This window comes from Prionailurus viverrinus, chromosome B4 (genome assembly GCF_022837055.1).
Source record: "Prionailurus viverrinus isolate Anna chromosome B4, UM_Priviv_1.0, whole genome shotgun sequence".
Classification (NCBI taxonomy): domain Eukaryota; kingdom Metazoa; phylum Chordata; class Mammalia; order Carnivora; family Felidae; genus Prionailurus; species Prionailurus viverrinus.
The window spans coordinates 41,716,931-41,740,252 of NC_062567.1; the positions used below are offsets into that span (position 1 = coordinate 41,716,931).

Genomic DNA, 23,322 nt, shown 5'->3' on the forward strand with positions numbered 1-23,322 from the left:
GTAAAGAAACATACACGAACTTTCAACTTCAAAATGATATTTCCGGTGAAAACAAATTTATAACAATTTGTGGATACCTCTTTCTGAACAGAAGAAACTAAATTGATTTGGTAAATCATTCTCTGAAATGCCCTGCAACGTTTTAATTCATAAAACATATACACAACAGGATACTGGCTAGATACGTATGCAGTAAAAAACATAATAATTCTGATCTTGTGACCTCGAGAAAGCACCGTACGTATATAAGATCAATATAATACAAGTGACACGGTCTCTGAGGACACTTTTCACTTATTATTTGCATTTTAACACTAAATTTAATCTCAAACTCTTATAGATATAACTCATATCCTTTTTGTTGGTTTCACTCAAACTTAAAAAGTATAATTTGTTAAACAAAGACTGCAAACCAATCCGTATCGTTAAGGTTACATCTAACACACTGGAGCTGCTCTTAACATGAATTCCTCCTACTTACATATACGTACATACATAGCAAAACAACCCTGAACAAATTTTTGAGATTATTATTCAAGTTTCACTGCTTAGAAAATTATTCTCAAACAACTAATCAATAGACTACCTTGCCCAGCTATTTTCCTCTCTTTTATACTCTTAAAAGACTTAAAAGACATATATATATGTATATATGTATATGTATGTGTGTATATATATGTATATGTAAATAAATATTGGGTCATGGAGTGCCTGGGTGGCTCAGTCAGTTAAGCATCTTACTCTTTTTTTTTTTTTTCATGTTTATTTATTTTTTGGAAAGAGAGACAGAGGCTCAAGTGGGGGAGGGGCAGAGAGAGAGGGAGACACTGAATCCAAAGCAGGCTCCAGGCTGAGCTGTCAGCAAAAAGCCTGATGCAGGGCTTAAACTCACGATCCGAGAGATTGTGACCTGAACCGAAGTCGGATGCTTCAGCGACTGAGCCACCCAGGTGCCCTAAGCATCTGACTCTTGATTTCAGCTCAGGTCATGATCTCAGGGTGGTGAGATCAAGGTTGTGTAGGCTGCTTGAGTCTCTCTCTCTCTCTCTCTCTCTCTCTCTCTCTTTCTCTCTTAAAAAAAAAAAAAAAAAGTTTGGGGCATGTCAAAGGAATACACAAAGGAGCCAACCTGAAAAACTTCCCAATGGCCAAAACTGAAACAATGTAAGCCACAATATAAATAAAGCAGCATTCAATCATAACTGAAGTAGAAAATTAATATCTGTGAGCCTATGCTATTATAAATGATTTAATAAAGAGGAATAAGGGGGAGAAAGACAAATCTTCAGGGAAACGTTTCAAATACTCCTCTTCAACATATTTAACCCCACCCAGAGTGGACAGAACTCGATGACCTTTTACAAAGGAAAGGCAGACAACGGTAACTTTACAGTGGGAACATCTGGCAAACACTAAATTACCCAAGCAATAAGGTTAATATCCACAGTGATATCATGTGGATAACATGTATCTGTGGTGAGATTTGATTTCACCTTTGGAACTGCCATTCTAGAAACCCGTAACTCCAGTCTGAACATGTGAAAAAATATCAGAAAAACAAAATTGAGAGACATTTACGTACAACCTAACGACAAGAAAAGACGGCAAGTGTCACAGTTCAAAGTAGACATGGTGACTAAACGTCATGTTGTAGCCTCAATTGAATCTTTAAAAACAAAAACGATATTAATGGAAGAAGTGATGAAATTCTAACACAGTCTGGAGATTCTTCATTAGCGATGTATCAAGGTTGAGTACTTTGGGTTTTGATTGTGGTAACAAAGGATTACATTATGGAAACTGGGTGAGGACTGTAAGGAAACTGTACTATGTAACCTTTCTGTAAATCTAAAATTATTATAAAATAAACAACTGATTTAAAAAAAAACACTTAAGGAATACTCTTGTGCAAAAACGTGTAACACTTAGCCCTGCTAGTCATTGGAAGAAAATAGAAGATATAAAAGCTATCAATAATTTTGCAAAAGGTCATAATAAAGGTCTGTTTGCTTAATAATTAAATGTTTTATTGAGTGGTTATTGTCTTGTTAAAATTTTGTTTGTACTCTACTTACATAGTAAGAAATACTTCTTTCTTCAAAAAGCAAAATATTTACTACTAATGGCTATAACCAATTAGCTCATGTTATTCGAATACTAAATAACACAAAAGTAAAAAAGCTTGCACCGTATTTAGTGTACAAGGGAAGTCAGAAAATATGAAACTGAGTCTTAATTTTTATAATCAGAGAAATAAAGCATAAAGATTTTGAAAAATGTAATACCACTGATTAATGTTAAGAATAAGTATGCTTTGGAGATGACAAATATTGTGTTCCCAGTGTTAATATTTTCTTTAGAGTCTCCTCTTTTCCATATTTTAAACGTTGATTTCTTTGAGCTTGTTTTTTGGTTCTTAATGCTATTCAACAGCTACCTGAGGCTTATATGAAGTAACAGGTTCTTGAGTGGACTCTAAGTTTAGGATTGTTTTGTGTTTCTGTACTTGTGTATATTCTTGAAATGAAGACAAAAAAGAAAACCGACAAAAAGCTAGCAATGCCTATTTGTTTTATCATTACCTAGTAATAGCAAATGTGATTTGTTTTTTAGAAACTTCAAACTATTTCAGGATTGTGATAACATCCGCAAAGTGCTTAGCACAGTGCTGACTTCTTATAAAGTGTTCAGTAACCTGGGTGAATTGATACTTAAAACTTTGAGAAAGCAATTTGTAAGGTAAAGCATAATCATAGGAAAGACTAAGAGAACTATGTTGGATGTGAAAGTTTAAAGAAATAGTGGTGGCTCAGTCAGTGAAGCATCAGCTCTTGATTTTGGCTCATGGGTGATCTCACAGTTCTTGAGTTCGAGGCCCACCTCGGGATCCGTGCTGACAGCACGGAGCCTGTTTGGAACTCTCAGTCCCTCTCTCTGCCCCTCCCCTGCTCAGGCTCTCTCTCTTTCTCTCTCTCTCTCTCTCTCTCTCTCTTTCTCTCTCAAAATAAATAAATGAAAGTAAAAAAAAAATCAGTGAAATTTTTGGAAGTAATGGGGTACATGTGCTGTGTGATGAAAATAATTATTACTGTATATTATTGGTTGAAAAAAGATAAAATGCTATAAAAAGGTGCAGTAATGAAAAGACAATGATCAACAAGTGGGACAATTAACTTTTTGATTAAGAAGAGGAGTAACTAAGAAGAATGGAAACATTTGATGGATTTACAAATGTGGGCCACTAAAGCCTTAAGCAAATAGCTTCAGGGCCTAATATTGCAATCACAATGGTGAGTGCTCAGCTTGTGTGATGGCTGTTGTGGTGACATCTTTAGAGGTTGGGGAGAGCAGGACAAACATGAGAAATGGCTGTTAGAAAACCAAAAGGAACATATAGACAGAGTAGAAATAGGATTACTCTTTCCCAGGCTGCCCCATTTATCCTCTGATTGCATTCATTCTGTTTGAACACTTCTGTAAACGCCTGTTTTTAATATAGTAGGGAATGTTGCCTCAGACTACAAAGGAGGAAGCGAATATATTTCTATTCTTTATAATTACAGACTGGAGGGGAAGGGCACCAAAAATCATTAAGACTTGAAAATTAGTGCAAGTATGCTCTGTGTTTATGCTGGAACAACTGAAAAGCAGACTGCAAAGACACCATGAAACGGGGGGGGGGGGGGGGGGGGCGGTTTGAAAACATAAAGCAATTGAATTGAGATGTCTTTTAAAGGAACCAGGGATTGAATGGCTCTCGATCTGCCTTAAGACTTGAGAATTTATTATTCAAAATCTCTTCCAGATAAATGTGAGGAATGATGGACTATTAGTGCTCATGGAATTTCACGTAATTGATACTATGCTAGTTTAGAAGGTAGATTTCAATGTCTTATTAAGCAGAGTTTCTATTTAGAACCCCAAAGGTTTGGGGCGCTTGGGTGGCTCAGTCGGTTAAGCATCCGACTTCGGCTCAGGTCACGATCTCACAGTTCGTGAGTTCGAGCCCCGTGTTGGGCTCTGTGCTGACAGCTCAGAGCCTGGAGCCTGTTTCAGATTCTGTGTCTCCCTCTCTCTGACCCTTCCCTGTTCATGCTCTTTCTCTCTCTGTCTCAAAAATAAATAAACGTTAAAAAAAATTTTAAATGCAACCCCAAAGGTTTGTGTCTGTAATAGAGATAGGTTTAGAAGCTTAGTATTTGTTGGTGATGGTCTAGTGGTGATGGTGGCCTTTTGTTTTTTTTAACAATGATGTGTTTGGATTTTGTGCAAAATGGGCATGGCCCTTTAAATTATTTTGCCCTTTTATCTTCTCTGCTGAAAAAAAAAAAAAAAACAACCGCCTATTTCCGTAATCAAAGATGCAAATGAGAAGCCAGAAGTTCAAATATGAACTGTGTTCTGACATGTTCACATGTAGCTGACAAACACCGAAGCCTATTGGGTCACCAGAGCAGAGCGTACGTAGAGCCCAGAAGAATCTATTCCATTTGCCCACTGGGGCTCACCTCTTCTGTTTGGATCGGACTCCAGTGCCAGCAGAAGCTCACCGCACTAACACAGGTATCACCAACTCTTATCTATAGCTGTTGCTCTCAGCACATCTCACTGTTACGAGGGCCACTTGATTGTGTATAGAGATTACAAAGAATAGAATTTTTTTTTATTTTATATTTGAGAGAGAGAGAGAGAAAGAGAGAGAGAGCAGGGGAGGGACAGAGAGAGAGGGAGACACAGAATCTGAAGCAGACTCCAGGCTCCAAGCTGTCAGCACAGAGCCAGACACAGGGCTCGAACTCATGAACCCCAAGATCATGACCTGAGCCAAAGACCGACGCTTAACTGACTGAGCCACCCAGGCGCCCCACGAAGAATAGAAATTTTAAAAAGCAGGCCAGTAAATCTAGCCTTGCAGCACACGAGCCAACCAGTTCAGATTTTACAATTGTTTTTCAAGGGGACTATCTCCTGTAATTTTTCATGGTTTACCATCGAATACAACTATAGTTTTCCAGGCAAATATTTCAGTTTATCTCTTGGATTAACCACGTGAGTTAATAGAGCAAAAGAGCACATTGATGAAGGTAGGATATGAATAATTAATTATTTAATCAATGTTTCTCTCTTTCATATTCACGTCTTGTCTTTGCTTATTTATGTGATAGGGCTTCCACATTCTGATATACTCCAGACTTGGCAAACATATGTAAAGCATTATAAATACTTTTCTCTATGATCATAAGTTTTTAGGAGAAGTTATCATGTTGGAAATTATTAAATGTCATCAACTGAATACTATGAACATACGGACACCTATATATATCTAATTATATTATAAAAGATAACAATGAAGCATAATTCTCTGAAAAATCAAAATACGTAAAAAGTGTTTAATTTGATGGTACGCTGGCAAACCGGTCATGATAAGAAATTTTAAGGTTTTTATGGAATCAGGAGTTTAGTTCATATAAATTTCTTTGTTTGATTTTAAAATACTTGAAACAGGAGTGCCTGGGTGGCTCAGTTGGTTAAGCCTCCGGCTTCAGCTCAGGTCACGATCTTGTGGTTCGTGGGTTTGAGCCCCACATCGGGCTCTGTGCTAACAGCTCAGAGCCTGGAGCCTGCTTTGGATTTTGTCTCCCTCTCTCTCTGTCCCTCCCTCACTTGCACTCCGTCTCTCTCTCCAAAATAAATAGACATAAAAAAAAATACTTGAAACAAATTCATTAATTCTTCAAAAATTTGCGAAGAGAACTGGTTGCTTTTAGCTTATGCTTTCAAATATTATGGAAATAACACAACACACCCACTGGATGACGACTAAACCAAATTGTCCTAATTGTAGGGCATTCATTTCCAACATCATGTTACAAGAGGTGACAATAAGCCTTTAGGAGACTGCTGGAAGTGAATTGCCTTTGAGCCATAAAACAGAAAGAGTAAAGATAAATTGAAAAAAATACATATCAGGAAAGATCATGAGGGAGAAGTTTTAGAATAACCTATTATGTAACATTATCTTTACAATACAAATGATGCATACAAATTTTCTGTGTATTATTCTGGGTAGGGACAATTTTTAAGTGTAGTGTAAATATTTCAAGGATCGTGACAGTGTTGATCTTTTAAAATTAATTTAACACCACATTCGGAAAATTACAAGTGGCAAGCAAAATGACAATTACCTAAGCATCTAAAGATAGATGCAAATAAATAAATAAATAAATATGAACAGAGAGAGATGCTGATAACTGATAAAAAAAATAATCTGAGGCAAAAAGCTTTCTTGGAAGAAAATTGCAAAGGTAAAATCATGCATTAGCAATTAAATGGCACGAAACACTAATTTCAGTGGTCTAGAGAAAACCCACGGGCAGAACCTCAAAACTTACTTTTAAAAAAAACTGCCAATTTTTGTGTCTTTTAGAATTGTATCCTAAAATTTCTCAGAGATGAATGAAACACATACAACATATATGGATATCAAACATCCTCCTAGGAAGCAGATGCCAAAAAAAAGTGAGTATTTTTCCCCAATCCTTACTGAATTCTTTTTTTTTTTAACATAAATCCTTTGGATTTTTAAAAAATTTTTTTAAAGTTTATATTTATTTTGAGAGAGACAGAGACAATGGGAGCGAAGGAGGGATAGAGAAAGGGAGAGAGAGAATCCCGAGCAGGATCCACACCGTCATTGTGGAGTCCAACGTGGGGCTCGAACTCACGAAACTGTGAGAGTATGACCTGAGTCGAAACTGAGAGTTGGGTGCTCAACCGACTGAGCCACCCAGTCCCCCCGCCTTACTGAATTCTGATATTATTTTCTGTTCCCTGTTAAGCATTTCTTCTAAAGAAGTTCATTATAATTTAGCATATGACACATTATGTCTACCTTATTTTCAAGATTCTGTCATTTAAAAGACTTACCTGATGGACTTTACCTCATAAGCAGAAAATAATTCCATCGATCTCCTTTATTTGGGAAACACCCTATCCTGCCAACTCTCTTCATGCATTCATAACTTACATGCTTTCTCAGAAATAATAAGAATATGAAGTGGTGACCACATTCTAGTTTACTCAAAAGTGAAAACTTACACTTCAAGTTCCAATCAGACAAAGGTAATGAGAATGGAATCTTCTATAGAAAAAGGTAAAGTGCCCGTAGAGGACCTAGCTTCCCATTGCTTAGCCTATGTGTATGTGATTCAAGTAACATAAAACAAAAGCCACTGTGCCAAGAGTCAGCTTACCCACTTTCACAAGATTGTTTCAACTGTGTCTTATACTCTAAAGAAAAAGCCGTGTTGAAAAACCGATACCCGTGGTTAGTATATTCCAGAGAATTAAAGTCATGTGGGTGCCATAAACATACATTCATTACTGAGGCAAGGATGGAAATTATTTCTTTTCAGTTTGTTTGGAAACATCTGAATCTCCTGATGTCACTACTGACTCATTCTATGATGTTTCAAGAAATAACACTTGATTAACATTATTTGATTCATGTCTCTGATTATAGTTTCTTCTTTTTTTAATGTTTATTTATTTTTGAGAGGGAGAGAGAGAGAGAGAGAGCAAGCAGGGGAGGGGCAGAGAGAGAGGGAGGCACAGAATCCGAGGCAGGCTCCAGGCTTCAGGAGCCCCACGTGCGGCTGTAACTCACAAACTGTAAGATCATGACTTGAGTTGAAGCTGGAGGCTTAACAAACTAAGCCACCCAGGCACCCCTACGATTTCTTCTACGTAATGGCAATGGCTGTTCCTAATGATGAGAACAGTAGTGAGACTCCAGTGAGGAAACTGCGGATGTTTATGTATGTATGAAAACATATGATATTACAAACTAATAAATATCTTCTGATTGTGGGTCAATAAAAGGGATTTCTACTTTTATGTATGAAAGTGATATATTTTAGAAGCATTTTTACATTTTTAAAACAAGTGTACAGATGTAATATTCCACTTTGAATCCCTAAACCATTGAGATGAATCAGGGGATTTTTTTAATAAAGTGAGAATAAGTGACTTCCCTAAGAAATACTTGGTAACAGAGTAGGGAGGTGAACACAGACGTGTTACTCTTGGTTCACAATTGTTTCCGACTGATCAATGTTCTCCTCAACTTATAATTCCCAGTTTGAGGACGTTCAAGAGTTAGGGCCTTGAATTTACGGGAAAGTCTCCCTCAAAATCCTGGTCTTTAATTCAGTCTTTTTTTTTATGCTGACCTCCTCAGTGTCTCACTTTCTCTCTGGCCAGGGCCTTCAGTGCCATTTGTCTGGTGTCTCGCTGTAGTGATTCTTGGAATCCTCTGTTTCCTTCTCCTTGTAACAACTGCAGTCTTGGGATCCATTGGTAAGTTAATCAGGATCTGTGCCCTGAACCGAATATCTCCTGCTTTAAGAATTACTATTTCTTTTACAGAATTTTTAAAATATTCATTTATTTTGAGAGAGAGAGAGAGAGAGAGTGCGCGTGTGCAGAGGAGGGGCAGAGGGAGAGAGAGGGAGAGAGAGAATCCCAAGCAGGCTCTGTGCTCTGAGCACAGATCCTGAAGTGGGGCTCGATCCCACAAACTGTGAGATCATGACCTGAGCCAATATCTAGAGTCAGACACTCAACTGACTGAACCACTAGCCATTCCTAGCAATACCCCAGGAATTTTTACTGCTTTTCTTCTTCTGGGGGTTCCATAGCTGTGATCTCTAGTTCTACCCAGGAAACCATTCCACCTTCACCACTAATGTAATTACTTGGCCATTTACAAAATTCCTCAGAAGCTTCTGATGTATCCTTTACTCTTTTTAGTTTTCTTTCTGTTGTTGTTGTTTTAATTTTATTTAAATCCAAGTTAGTTAACACATAGTGTAATAATGGTTTCAGGAGTAGAATTTAGTGATTCATCTCGTATGTATAAATAACACCCAGTGCTCATCCCAACAAGTGCCTGCCTTCATGCCCATCACCCATTTAGCCCATCCCCCCACTCAACACCTGCCCAGCAACCCTCAGTTTGGTCTTTGTATTTTCAAGTCTCTTATAGTTTGTCTCCCTCTCTGTTTTTACCTTATTTTTCTTTCCCTTCCCCTATGTTCATCTGTTTTGTTTCTTAAATTCCACATATGAGTGAAATCTTATGATATTTATCTTTCTCTGCCTGACTGATTTCACTGAGCATCCTACATTGTAGTTCATCCACATTGTTGTAAATGGCAAGATATCATTCTTTCTGATGGCTGAGTAATATTCCATTGTATATATACACCGCCTCTCCTTTACCCATGTGTCAGTCGGTGGACATTTGGAGTCCTTCCATAACGTAGGTATTGTTGATAGTATTGCTATAAACTTTGGAGTACATGTGCGCCTTTGAATCAGCATTTTTGTATCCTTTGGATAAATAGCTAGTAGTACAATTGCTGGGTCATAGGGTAGTTCTATTTTTAATTTTTCGAGGAACCTCCATACTGTTCTCCAGAGTGGCTGCTCCAGCTTGCATTCCCACCAGCAGTGTAAAAGTGATCCTCTTTCTCTGCATCCTTGCCAACATCTGTTGTTGCCTGAGTTGTTAATGTAAGCCATTCTGACAGGTGTGAGGTGGTATCTCATTGTGGTTTTGATTTGTATTTCCCTGATGATGAGTGATATGGAGTATCTTTTCATGTGTCTGTAGGCCATCTGGATGTCTTCTTTGGAAAAGTGTCTGTTCATGTCTCTCGTCCATTTCTTCACTGGATTATTTGCTTTTTGAGTGTTGAATTTGATAAGTTCTTTATAGATTTTGGATACTAACCCTTTATCTGATATGTCATTTGCAAATATCTTCTCCCATTCCGTCACTTGCCTTTTCATTTTGCTGATTGTTTCCTTTGCTGTGCAGAAGCTTTTTATTTTGATGAGGTCCCAGTAGTTCATTTTTGCTTTTGTTCCCCTTGCATCTGGAATAATGTCTAGTAAGAAGTTCCTGTGGCTGAGGTCAAAGAGGTTGCTGCCTGTTTTCTCCTCTAGGATTTTGATGGTCTCCTGTCTTACATTTAAGTCTTATATCGATTTTGAGTTTATTTTTGTGTATGGTGTAAGAAAGTGGTCCAGGTTCATTTTTTTGCATGTCGCTGTCCAGTTTTCCCAACACCATTTGCTGAAGAGACTGCCTTTTTTCCATCAGATATTCTTTCCTGCTTGGTCGAAGGTTAGTTGACCATATGTTTGTGGGTCCATTTCTGGTCCTATTTTGTTCCATTGATCTGAGTGTCTGTTCTTGTGCCAGTACCATACTGTCTTGATGACTATTAAAGCTTTGTCATACAGCATCAAATCATTTTGAACACCTAGGAAATTGATTTGAGGATTAATGAATGCAACAATCTGAGTAATTGGAGCCAGAGAACTTGGCAGGTATGTGGTGCAGAGAGGTGAACTGGAGGAGTGAAAAGCCATGGAGCCAAGGATAAGGAGCCGTTTTCAAGGAGAGAGGACAGAGAGAGAGAAAGAGAAAGGGAGAGAATGCAGCACATCAGGATCATGCAAGAAAAGCACTCCTCCCAAAAGTAGTTGGAGAGAAAGAGAGAGTGAGTGAAAGGGTGAAAACACTTGTAGGGGTCTGGACAAAAAATCTGCCCCCCTAAACCACTGACAGGGAGAAAGGAGAGGGTTTCAATACTGCCAGGATCCTATAAACAGTGGAGTATAAGTCTGAAGTCTTGAGCTCAGTGCCTGGTGGTGTCTGATGAGGAAGTAGGACAAATCCCTAGGAACAGGCAGCACTATCTGAGGGATCCGTGTTCCACAGGGGGAAAAGTGATTCCCCAGATTGGAGTGCATTTGGTAGAGGCCATGTGGTCTCCCTACAGGCAAAAGTCCAAGCAGACCCTGTGGAGAGTAGCCACATTTACTGATATTGGAACAAAGACACTGGAGGGCAGCAAAACCCGGTGTGGGCTGCGTGTTGTGATTTGCCATAAACTCTGGGACTCTGCCACTGTGTGATCGCGGGAGCATTTTTCTGGGACGAGCCAGTGCCCGGCCATCGCTTGGTGAGACACTCCCCCAGAGAGTTGGCTTGGGTCCAAGCCACAGGGGTCTCTGAAGTTCAGGGTTTTGAAACACAGCCCCCTCTGAGATAAAACTCTGGAGGGAGGTGCTGGCTGGCAGGCGGACAACTTGGACATGAACAGGATAGACGCAAGGATCAGACAGAGGCCTGAGTCAAAGGGGAGGTGTGCTTGATTGCAGGTCGGTGAGGGGATGTGGTTCCTGCACCAGAGATTATGAAGCTTGGTGAAGCCATTTTCACTTCTAGTGAAATGGTGCGCACACAGATGGACCCCAGTAAGTAAAGCAGAGCCACCAAATGGAGAACTGAGTCATAACACCAAGCCCTGCCCACCTGTGCCGTTTAGGCACATCCCCCAGAAGACCAGCAAAAATCCCTTCCACCTGCTTATAGTCTACAGACTACAGTGTGCTGCAGTTTCAGTTCTGGAAACTGAACTAGGGGAAACTGGACATGACTTCAGTCGAGTGGTCATTCTGTTTACTGGTTCATTTATCTGCTCATTTTCTTTGTTTCTGTTTTTGTTTACGCTGTTTTCTTTTTTATTTGTTTTGTGTTTTTTTCCTTTCTCTTTCTTGGATACAGAAAGAGCAAATTCTTTATTTTTATTTTATTTTTTTAATTGACTTTTATTTTTTTATTTTATTCTATTTTATCATTTAATTTTTTAATTTTTTTAACTTATTTTTTCTTTCTCTTTTTCTCTATTCTATATAGCCTTCTTCAATGAGCAGACCAAAGCATACCTAGGAACTAGCTTCCTTTATTTGCTTTTGTGTGTGTGTTTTGTTCTTATTTTTTCAATTTTAATTTTTTATTTTTTTATTTTCATCCTCCAAAATGACAAGATGGAGGAACTCACCACAAAAGAAAGGACAGGAAGAAATGATGGCCAGGGATTTAATCAACACAGATATAAGTAGGATGTCTGAACTAGAATTTGAAACCACGATTATAAGAATACTAGCTGGGTTGACAAAAGCATAGAAGACACCAGAAAATCCCTTTCTGTGTTGATAAAAGAATTAAAATCTAGCCAGGCCAAAAGTAAAAATGCTCTAAGCTTTACTCTTAAAGCCTGGATCGCATTCAGGATGTTTCCAGGGAAGGTTGCCTTTGAGGTTTCGTTTATGATCAATCATGCTGGGTGTAGAGAAAATTTCTCTCTCCTCTATGACACCTCCTCTCGATGAACTCTCCAGTCCTGTTGGCTTTACCTCCATGTCTCCGGTTGGCAGCTCAAATTTACTTTTTAAATTGTTTATTCTCATAAACGTTTCATACAATCATTAATACATGTCTCCTGTACTAGTCCAATTGCCGGCTAATTAACTCTGAAGTCAATAGACTTTCAAATTCCTACTGAAACTGCCAAATAAACTTCAGATCATGTCATCCAAGTGCCAAGAAACCATTAGCAGTTTTTTTATTCACTCCTGATTTATGTCAAAATTTCCCTCCTTACTTACCTTTGTTTCCACGAATCATAATCTTATTTCAACCAAATAATTAAAAAAAATTTTTTTAACGTTTATTCATTTTTGAGAGACAGAGAGAGACAGAGCATGAGCGGGGAAGGGGCAGAGAGAGAGGGAGACACAGAATCGGAAGCAGACCGCAGGCTCTGAGCTGTCAGCACAGAGCCTGATGCGGGACTCGAACTCACGAACTGCGAGATCATGACCTGAGCCGAAGTCATCTGCTCAACCGACTGAGCCACCCAGGTGCCCCTCAACCAAATAATTTTAAGCTTTACAGTTCATAGCTCAAGTGCCATAGACTCTCACTGCTCTTATCAAGATTTGGTACATTTTCTTAAATAAATATTTAACACAAGTTTCAAAGACTTTAAGTGGTTGATTTTTTAAAGGTATATTTATTTTTGAGAAAGAGACAGAGTATAAGCGGGGAGAAGCAGAGAGAGAAGGAGACGCAGAATCCAAAGCAGGCTCTAGGCTCTGAGCTGTCAGCATAGAGCCTGACACAGGGCTCGAACCCATGGTCCACGAGATCACTACCTGAGCCAAAGTCAGACACTTAACCAAGTAAGCCACCCAGGCACCTCAAGTGGTTGATTTTTTTAATGATTGTTTTCATTCATTATGGTTGTTCTGCTAAGGAGCAGTCCCACGGAACTAATCATGCCACCATTCTGGCAGAAACACTCCTCTATGTGTATTTTTAATGTACTCTTTAGAAGTTTTTTTTTTTTTTAATTTTTTTTAACGTTTATTTATTTTTGAGACAGAGAGAGACAGAGCATGAACGGGGGAGGGGCAGAGAGAGAGGGAGACACAGAATCGGAAGCAGGCTCCAGGCTCTGAGCCGTCAGCCCAGAGGCCGACGCGGGGCTCGAACTCATGGACCGTGAGATTGTGACCTGAGCCGAAGTCGGACGCTTAACCGACCGAGCCACCCAGGCGCCCCACTCTTTAGAAGTTTTGAAAACCTCTATATTCCTTAGACACAACCCCTTTCATGACAACTTACACATAATGGATGCTTATCTAGTATCTTCTGGATTGAAATAGAGATCCAAACAATCTCACACAAATACAGCAAAGAGAGAAGGGTGAAGAACAAAGAAAGAAGAGTGAAAAACAACCTCAGTATGAGTCAACTGATATAATCAGAGTGCCTCACAATACCATGATGCAAGTTTTTTATTCCTTATTCATTAATGAACACCTAGAAGAATTTCCAAGCTACATTTTTTTCCCACTTTTTTCTTTCTTCAAGCTCTGAGAGATGAGTTTCATGCCAACGTTATTTTTATTTTATTGTTTTTTCACAAATTCAGTTTGGTAAATACATCATAGTATGATCAATTTAAAATGTAGTGCACAGACGGGGCGCCTGGGTGGCTCAGTCGGACTTCGGCTCAGGTCACGATCTCACCGTCCATGAGTTCGAGCCCCGCGTCGGGCTCTGGGCTGACGGCTCGGAGCCTGGAGCCTGTTTCAGATTCTGTGTCTCCCTCTCTCTCTGCCCGTCCCCCGCTCATGCTCTGTCTCTCTCTCTCTGTCAAAAATAAAAATAAACATTAAAAAAAAATTTTTTTTTAATGTAGTGCATAGGGGTGCCTGAGTGGCTCAAGTCAGTTAATCATTCAACTCTTGATTTCGGCTCCGGTCCTCATCTCACAGTTCATTGCATTGAGCCCCACATCAGGCTCTGCACACTGACAGCATGGAGGCTGCATGGGAGTCTCTCTCTCCCTCTCTCTATGGCCCTCCCCCACTCACATGCACCGGCACTTCTTCTCTCTCAAAATAAATAAATACCCATTTTTAAAAAATAAAATAAGTAAAATATAGTGCATGCATCCTTAACGTGAAACGATTTGAAGATCAACGGATATAATTTATTTTTCACTAGTTGTAGGTTACTTGAAATTCATTGTGGCGAAAAATATAGGACTCCATTTATGGTGGTGGTATTAATTTTTCCTTTAAAGTAAATTTACTTAAGTTGAAAAATAGTTAACACAAAATACTGTTTATATAATTATATGGATTGAGTAAAAATATAGCAAAAATTTTCATGTAGTATATAAATGACTGGGGTTTGTAACAAATACAAAACACTAATTCAAATGAATACAGGTGCCCCTATATTTATGTTTATTTATTTTTTTGAGAGAGAGGGAGACACAGAATCCAAAGCAGGCTCCTGGCTCTGAGCTGTCAGTACAGAGCCTGACACAAGACCAGAACTCATGAACCATGAGATCATGACCTGAGCCGAAGTCAGGTGCTTAACCAACTGAGGCACCCAGGTGTGCCTACCCCTATATTTATAAGAGCAGTATTATTAGCAATAACCAAGAAATGGAAACAGCTCAGGTATCCATCAACTGAGGAATGGATAAAGAAAAGATGGTATACACACACACACACACACACACACACACACACACACAAGGAAATATTATCTAGCCATTAAAAATAATGAACCCTTGGGGCACCTGGGTGGCTCGGTCCGTTGGGTGTCTGACTCTGGCTCAGGTCATGATCTCCCGGTTTATGGGTTCGAGCCCCACGTCGAGCTCTGTGCTGACAGCTTGGAGCCTGGAGCCTGCTTCAGATTCTGTGTCTCCCTCTCTCTCTCTCTGCCTCTCCCCCACTTGTGCTCTGTCTCTCTCTCTCTCTCAAAAAGAAATTTTAAAAAACATAAAACAAAAAAATTTTTAAAAAAATAATGAACCCTTATCATTTGCAATGACATAGAAGGGCCTAGAGAATATAATGTTCGGAGAAAGGCAAGTACCATATGGCTCCACTCATATGTGGAATTAAAGAAACAAAACAAATGAACAAACAGAAGAAAAAAGAGATGAACAAAAAGACCCTTAAATAAAAAAGAACAAGCTGGTGGTTGCCAGAGAAGATGTGGGTTGGGAGATGGGTCAAATAGATAAAAAAAAGACTTAGAGTAACTTATCTTGATGAGCACTGATTAATGTATAGTTGTTGAATTATTATATTGTGCATCTGAGACTAAAGTAACACTGTATGTTAATTACACTTCAATAAAAAAAAGAAAAGAAATGAACGATTGGGTTTAAAAAGCAGTTCTTAATAAGAGTTTGAGTTTTAAAAAGAGTATTTTTTATTTTAAAAATAACATATACCTTTTGAAATATACTTATTTCTCCTTAAAAATAAGTCGAATATGATGTGTAAGCATTAAACTGTTCTCTTTAAAAGACACGTTCTGGGGCTCCTGGCTGTCTCCAGTCGGTTGAGCATCTGACTTAGGCTCAGGTCATGATCTCACAGTTTGTGGGTTCCAGCCCCACATCGGGTTTTGCGCTGACAGTGCAGAGACTGATTCAGATTCTTGGTCTCTCTCTCTGCCTCTCCCTCACTCACATGCGCACATGCACTCTGTCTCTCAAAAATAAAAATAAACATTAAAAAATAAATAAATAAATAAATAAATGATAAATAAAAATAAAAGACGTTCTGATATATGTTAATTTAAAAATATATTCCATTTTACATATGCACACCATATTTTTATCCATTCATCTGTCAGTGGACACTGAGTTTGACTCCATTTCTCAGCTACTGTAAATAATTCTGCTATAAACATAAGGGTGCATATATCTTTCTGAATTAGTGTTTTCATTTTCTTTGGATAAATATACAGTATTTGAATTACTGGAATGTATGGTATTTCTATCGTTTATCTCTTGAGGAGCCTACTGTTTTCCACAGTAATTTACCAATTTCCATTCCCTGCAACAGTGCATAAGAATTCCCCTGAATGTTATTCAGCCATAAAAGAGAAAAAGATCTTGCCTTTCAAGACAGTACAGTTGGACCTAGAGGGTATTATGCTAAGTGGAATAGACCGGTCGGAGAAAAACAAATACCAAATGATTTCACTTATATGTGGAATTTTTTAAAGAAGTACACACAACCAAAAAACAGAAACAGACCCATAAATACAGAGAACAAACTCATGGTTCCCAAAGGGGAAAATGGTAGGTGGAGAGCAAAATGGGTGAAGAGGAGTGGGAGGTACAGGCTTCCAGTTATGGAGTGAGTAAGTCACGGGGATGAAAGGTGTAACATAAAGAATGTTGTTAGTGGTATCATATTAGCTTTCCAAAGTGCCAGATGGTAACTACACTTGTGTAAACATAGCATAATGGATAGAATTGTCAACACCTGAAAGTAACGTGAAATTATGTGTCGACAATATTTCAATAACAGTTTTAAAAAATTAAAAAAATTTAAAAAATTACAATGTAAGCATTCATCATGAATATTTTTAAAGGTTCTAGTAGAAAATCACCCTTTGCATACCGCAGTAAGTGGGACATGTAGGGCTAACCACAACCAAAAATATTATTGAACAAAATTAATAAATTCGTCAAGGTACTTTTATCGCGTGGCCAAGACCAACATTCTATGTTGTTGCAAATATCGAAGAATTCATATAATAAAGTATTACAAACAGTTTGTGTAGCACTGTAAACGATCAAATATTGCTTTTATCCTTTTATAATCAAAACACAAAAATAATAAAAACTAAACCACATAACCGTTCAGGGAAGTTTTTATCATAGTAGCATAGCAAGGATATTCCTTAGATAGAATCAGAAGTGAACTGTTCAGAAAATGTTTCTGTATGAGAAACATTGAGCTGTATAAGAACTTTTGAGTTCAAAGTGACTAACAGCCAAGTATGGAGTTAGTAATGTTATAGTTGTAGGATTGCAGCATAAGAAAATTTGGGAAAGAAATTGTGCCTCTGAATTATTCTTCATGATTCCCATATCTTTGCACTTGTACTCATCCTTTACTTAGCAATCAAGTGATGTTTTAAAATCTGATTATTTGGCTTTCCTTTTAACTGGCTCTCAAAAGCTAAACAACCCCCATATCAATGACACTCAAGGAGTAACAAGTTCTGGGGTAGTGAAGCAGTCGTTATAACGATTAAGGCCATTAACATAACTAGCAGAATATTGAACATTACTGATATTTCGCAAGTGAATTGTGGAACTTAAAAACATTTAGACTGCCGTTCTTATATTAATAACTTAACGTCCATATAAGGGGTTTTTTATGATGCGCTTTCTGTTTTCCTTTACAGCCTTATACCCCTAAAATCCCTTATACACAGCATGTCTTCTGGATGTACTGACTAATTGAACCAAGTTAATGCATCATTTTGTCACCATTTGTTTACTTTAGAAAATTGAGTGCACAGATCTAGAATTTTATTGTCTACCTTTTTCACTCTACTATCTCTGCATGATCCATAGACAAAAAGCAACTTTAAGATGAACACTAATATGTGAGGTCTGGCTGACCTGTCACACTATTCTAGAACCTACCGTTTGCCAGTCAACCCTTTTCTGAATTCTAAGAGTAGCTCGCCATTACCTTTGCTCTATCACCCACCGTATAAAGTCCTCTAATCTCATACTATCTCCATTATAGTGAGTGAGTTCCTTGAAGGCAGAAACTTCATTTCTCACTGTTGCTGTTGTTCTCACTTATCACGGTGTGGGAAGATGTCTTGTCATCAATTAATGTATTTTCACTAAACGAGGTGTAAGTCTGTAAATCATATGCAGAGAAGAGTTGCCAAAAAAAAGCACAGTAATAAAAATGGTCCTTAGTCCTGAACATTAACTAACATATTAAAATTATAATGTTGTCTTTTATTCAGTCCCATATGGTTTCCCTCAAGCTAATGATATAAAATAAAGTTTTCCAGGGTCATATGACAAATGAAACACAGATGCTTCCACTGGACAATAAGACCCAGCAAGACGAGTCCACATTTAAAAACACGACTATCATAGAGTTTCCACTTAACACAGGTATGAATGTGTTTCCACTTAACACAGGTATGAATCTGAATGGATTGAAGAATAAGACCAACAGGTTTCTTCTCTATTTCCCTCAATCTTCTTCTTTTCTGCTCATTTAGATTTTCTCACAGATTAAACGAACTAGCGCCCCATTTTCAATCTTATTCAACTGAAAAAACTCAGTCTTTCCCAGAGCTTAGATTTTTCAGTATGTACTATATGAACTCTCAAATATGTACTATATGTACTCTCATATATGTACTATATGTACTATATGAACTCTCAAATATGTACTATATGTACTCTCAAAATGGTATTTTTTTCTACAAAAAAACCCCTGTAGATCACCCTTATCATATTCTCTGATCATTATCACACCCCTTAATACTGGTACGTAGTCAGGTACTATGTTACGATGAGCTTTGTACCTACAGATTTTCCTTGTCTGAAAAATACAGAGAGGTTACTTTCCACTGTGAAGTCCTTTTGGCAGCGGTTGTGAGGGAAAATGCCAATCTTTTTAGAAGGTTTTCCTAGAGATTTTTGGATGTTTGTAAGATATGTGACCCTCTTCCCAAGTCATGGCTCTTTTCAGAAAGCAGAAATAAAGCCCATCAGTCTCATAGAATAAATGTTCCTAGAATAACTAGGACTCAATCTCTCAGCCCCGGGGTGCCTATGAGGGTACTTACCGAGTGGTCTCCGGGCGATATCTTTTGTTTTCAAGGACACAAGAGGAACATATGTAAAACTCAATGGTCATGTTGTGGAGATAAATGTTACCATTTTTCACGTGATTTCAACACTTTTCAAGACAGTAAGAATATCTGCAAGAATATGGGCGCCACACTTGTTAAGATAGAAGATGAAGAAGAACTGGTGATGTATATGTTCTGTTTTCTACCCCACACTGTATTTGTCTAGCCCTTAGTTGTAGGTAGGTTAAATCTTAGCGCTCAATAGTATTCGAATGATTTGAAGAGTTTACAGTCATCAGCTAACTCGGATCCAGACAGTGGTCATGTTAAAGTGAGACGTACCAATTGAAATGAGGTTAAAAGTTCATGTAACTCAACTGATTCATCCACAGTTAGAATTTCCACAGTATAGCAAATGTAAAGTCACCCATGAAGCAATGAGAAAATATTTATCTTTGGGGCACCTGGGTGGCTCAGTTGGTTAAGCATCCAACTCTTGATTTCTCTCAGGTCATGATCTCACAGTTAGTGAGTTGAAGCCCTGCATCAGGCTCTGTGCTGCAGGTGGGGAGCCTGCTTGGGATTCTCTGTCTCCTTCTTCCTCTGCCCCTCCCCCACTCATGCTCTGTGTGTGTGTGTGTGTGTGTGTGTGTCTAAAAATGAATTAAACTTTAAAAAAAGAAATTATTTACCTTTAAAGGATATTGCTTTATCACAGATAACTCTATATCCCATATCAACAATTTCATAGAAATTTATTTTCAGCCTCTCTGAGAAAAATCATTATACCTCTAACAAAATCAAGAAATATAGCATTGTCACTGAGCTTGATGTAAAAGAAAACCTCTATATAAATTTAAAATTGAAGATCAGCTCATTCCAACTCATATTACATTAACTCATATTAGCTTCCAAAGAACCAAACTAAATGTTTCATAATCCTTATCATTATGCCTTGCTTTGAATATTGAAATGATTTACTATTATTTCTACCAAAGAGCTAATATATATTAACATTCTAAGTTAAGGGTAATCATTTAATATCCTCTCAAATATAGATTGACTGTAAAAATCACTCAGTTTTTGGTACTAGTCCAACTGTCTGTATACTTGGCTTTCAACTGCTCTAAAATAGCTATAAAAATATAAAGAACTTGAAAATCATCAACAAAACCAAGCAAATGTGGAATCCAGAAAGAAGACATTTGTAGAGTCTGAATTAATCTCCTTTTTACTCCAATACAAAATTGCATGTATGGTAAGGGTGTTTACTAGATTTACTGTGATCATTTCTTAATACAAGCAAATAGTGAATCATTGTGTTGTACACTTGAAACTAATATAATCTTATATGTCCATTATATCTCAGATTTAAAAAAAGAAAATTATAATTGTAATATTAATAGGATAATTTTTTATTTTTATTTTATGTTTTTATGTTTATTTATTTTTGAGAGAGAGACAGCGTGAGCAAGGGAAGGGCAGAAGGAGAGGGAGACACAGAATCCAAAGCAGGGTTCAGACTCCAAGCTGTCAGCACAAAGCCCGACATGGAGCTTGAACTCATGAACTGTGAGATCATGACCTGAGCCAAAGTCAGCCACCCAATCGGCTGAGCCACCCAGACACCCCAATAGGATAAATTTTTAAATCCTAATTTGATTACAGAGATGGTAAAGAATTTATGTAAAAATATAATATATTGAAAAGATGTTAGAGTGATAAAAGAGTGAATGTGAAATTAATTACATTCAGCATAAATTAATAAGCACATTAAGTGACAAAATACATTATCATCTTCTTGGATGAGAACTATAGAATATACATGAATAGTGACCACATTTTCACAATTACATAACTATACTCATCCTAACCAGAATTATTATAGAAGCACTGGAAAACATGTGAGATGTGTTAGCCTGTGTAACCCTGGCTTTAACTATGAGTGTGTATTCCGTAACTGAGTACATCTTCAGCCTTTCCATAGGCTTACAGAAATTTCAGAACGTTGTAAAAGATGTATTCATTAATCCTCTCTTGACTTACCCACAGGTGATGCATCTGTTGACAAAAGAAATCTCAACTTGGGGTTCACAGTTATACAGAGGGTCCAAGTATGAGTTTCAGAATCTAGAAACTGTATCTTTCCTACAGGTTCTCTTCATTGAGAATTAATGCCATATATACGCAAACCCTGAAATTGATGCCAAAGCTTTGTATTTAGATGCACACATCTCTGGGTAGAGTGACTAAGCTTTCATCATCTTCCCAAAGGAGTAGAAGACAAACCGAAAAATAAAAACGGAGGGTGAAAATTAAAGCAGAATGGAGAAAAATAGAAAGTACGGCCAGAAACCCTCAATTTAACCCCCTTTCACTTGTTGTCTTGTGTGACTAAATCAACTAGAGCGTCAGTCTCCTCACTTGGAAAAGGTGGAGAGTAGGCAATGAAACTGGCTGTCATGGTAACTACACCTGGAGTGAGCAGAGCATAACGTGTGGAAAGTTGAACTGCTATACTTACTGTACCCCTTAAATCAATAATTGTGTGTCAACTGTTTTCAAACGAATAAAAAAGAAATGAGTGACCTACTATAACCCCCGTGTGAAAGGCTGCATTTTCCTTACAATACAATTAGGAAGATCAAGGAAGACAATACATGTGCAAATGCTTTGTAAAAATTAAAGTACAAGGTGAATATCGATTATTTAATACTTACTAAGTCGTTTCCAGCCAGCTATAGAAATGCTCATCTGATGGGGTAAGGACTCCTTCCTCAAGATGCCCATTTTGCAAGAAATAAATGTGCTTGTGTAACAAAAATATAAGACAACATTGGTAAAAAAAAAAAAATGTCATATCTATCACACCTGCACTCCAAGGTAAAAATCAGACTTTGTCCAGAACTCATCTTTGAGCTACAGGAATAAGTTATGAAAAGAAATTAAAAAATAAACATAGTGAAGAGAAGAGAGTCTTCTTTCATGCCTCGGTATTTAATAAAATATCAATAACTGAGATTTCATTATTTTACAATTTAAATAGAATCGGGATGAAGTTAATTTTCTGTTTTATGTTATACACAACAATAAAATAATAATAATAACAGGACTGTTACTTATATTCAGGAACATAAAAATATTTTGGTCATAAAATATGTTCCTTTTATTACAGAACTTCATTCGAAGTCAGATGCACTTCTACACTTGGATTGGGCTCTCCCGTAAAGGAACCAGCATGTCATGGAAATGGGAAGATAACTCATATCCGTTTCTCCAAGTGTAAGTTTCTAGAATAGATACTAACTAGTAGGTTCTATAATCACAGATGTGCATTTACATTTCTGAAAGTATATAGGAAAAACATGCACACATAAATATATAGGCATACATACATACACACATATATGTGTACTCACACACACACACACACACACTTCCAAAGGACTTATGTTCAGGCAATGAGTATGTGGAGAGAGAGAGAGGCTTTCCAACTTTATGCTTTCTTCTTTATCAGTTACTCTGGGATAGCCTAGGGTGTAAAAGAACAGTTTCTACAAGGAAAGAAAAGACACATCACCTTAATTTTGGACCAATATTTTCTATTCTGTCTACATCCGCGTATATTTCACATCGTTTATATGTTCCTATTTCAGGATAAGTGACTGGAAAGAGACGAAAGGTGGAAACTGTGCAAGTATGACAAAAATGAGGATGATTGCTTCTGACTGTTACAAACACCTGCCCTTTACTTGTGAGAAGAGAATTCCCTGTGTGGCTACCTCATAATAGGAACAACAACCAAAGACAAGGACGATATTTTTTCTTGTAAAGAACCAGACTTCTTAAAGTCCTAGAGTCTTCCTCTCTCATTTCAGAATGTTTTTGCTTTTTTATGGCCTGTACCAATATGCCAGCCTCTGGCAGAGATGATGCTGGAATATTGGGTGCACCAGCGTGAGCGACATCAGACCCCTCACCTCTGCCCTTTCACGTGGAGACAGCCACGTTACGAGCACAGGTTGGTGGAGTAAGAGAGTATCAGCTTTCCTGATGAGGATTAAGAAGGAAACTTCTCCGTACTGTTTCTACAACTCACACGGATTTAGGAAGGAATCCCGCAAACTTCAGTCACCATCATGCACGTTTTGTCTGGAAATCAATGCCACCAGTCATTACAGGGATTATTCTCTATGAGTGCGTATGCATTTCTATTTGATTCCTTCCTTTTC

The 23,322-nt window shown here is 37.8% G+C and overlaps 1 protein-coding gene across 1 annotated transcript; it reads left to right on the forward strand.

Moving 5' to 3' along the window:
• The first annotated feature begins 18,301 nt into the window (after positions 1-18,301).
• LOC125170564 (C-type lectin domain family 1 member B-like) lies at positions 18,302-22,879 on the forward strand. Its single transcript, XM_047867272.1, has 4 exons — positions 18,302-18,401; positions 19,120-19,271; positions 22,266-22,372; positions 22,747-22,879. The coding sequence occupies exons 1-4, from the start codon at positions 18,302-18,304 to the stop codon at positions 22,877-22,879; spliced, it is 492 nt and encodes a 163-aa protein (XP_047723228.1).
• Positions 22,880-23,322: the final 443 nt, after the last annotated feature.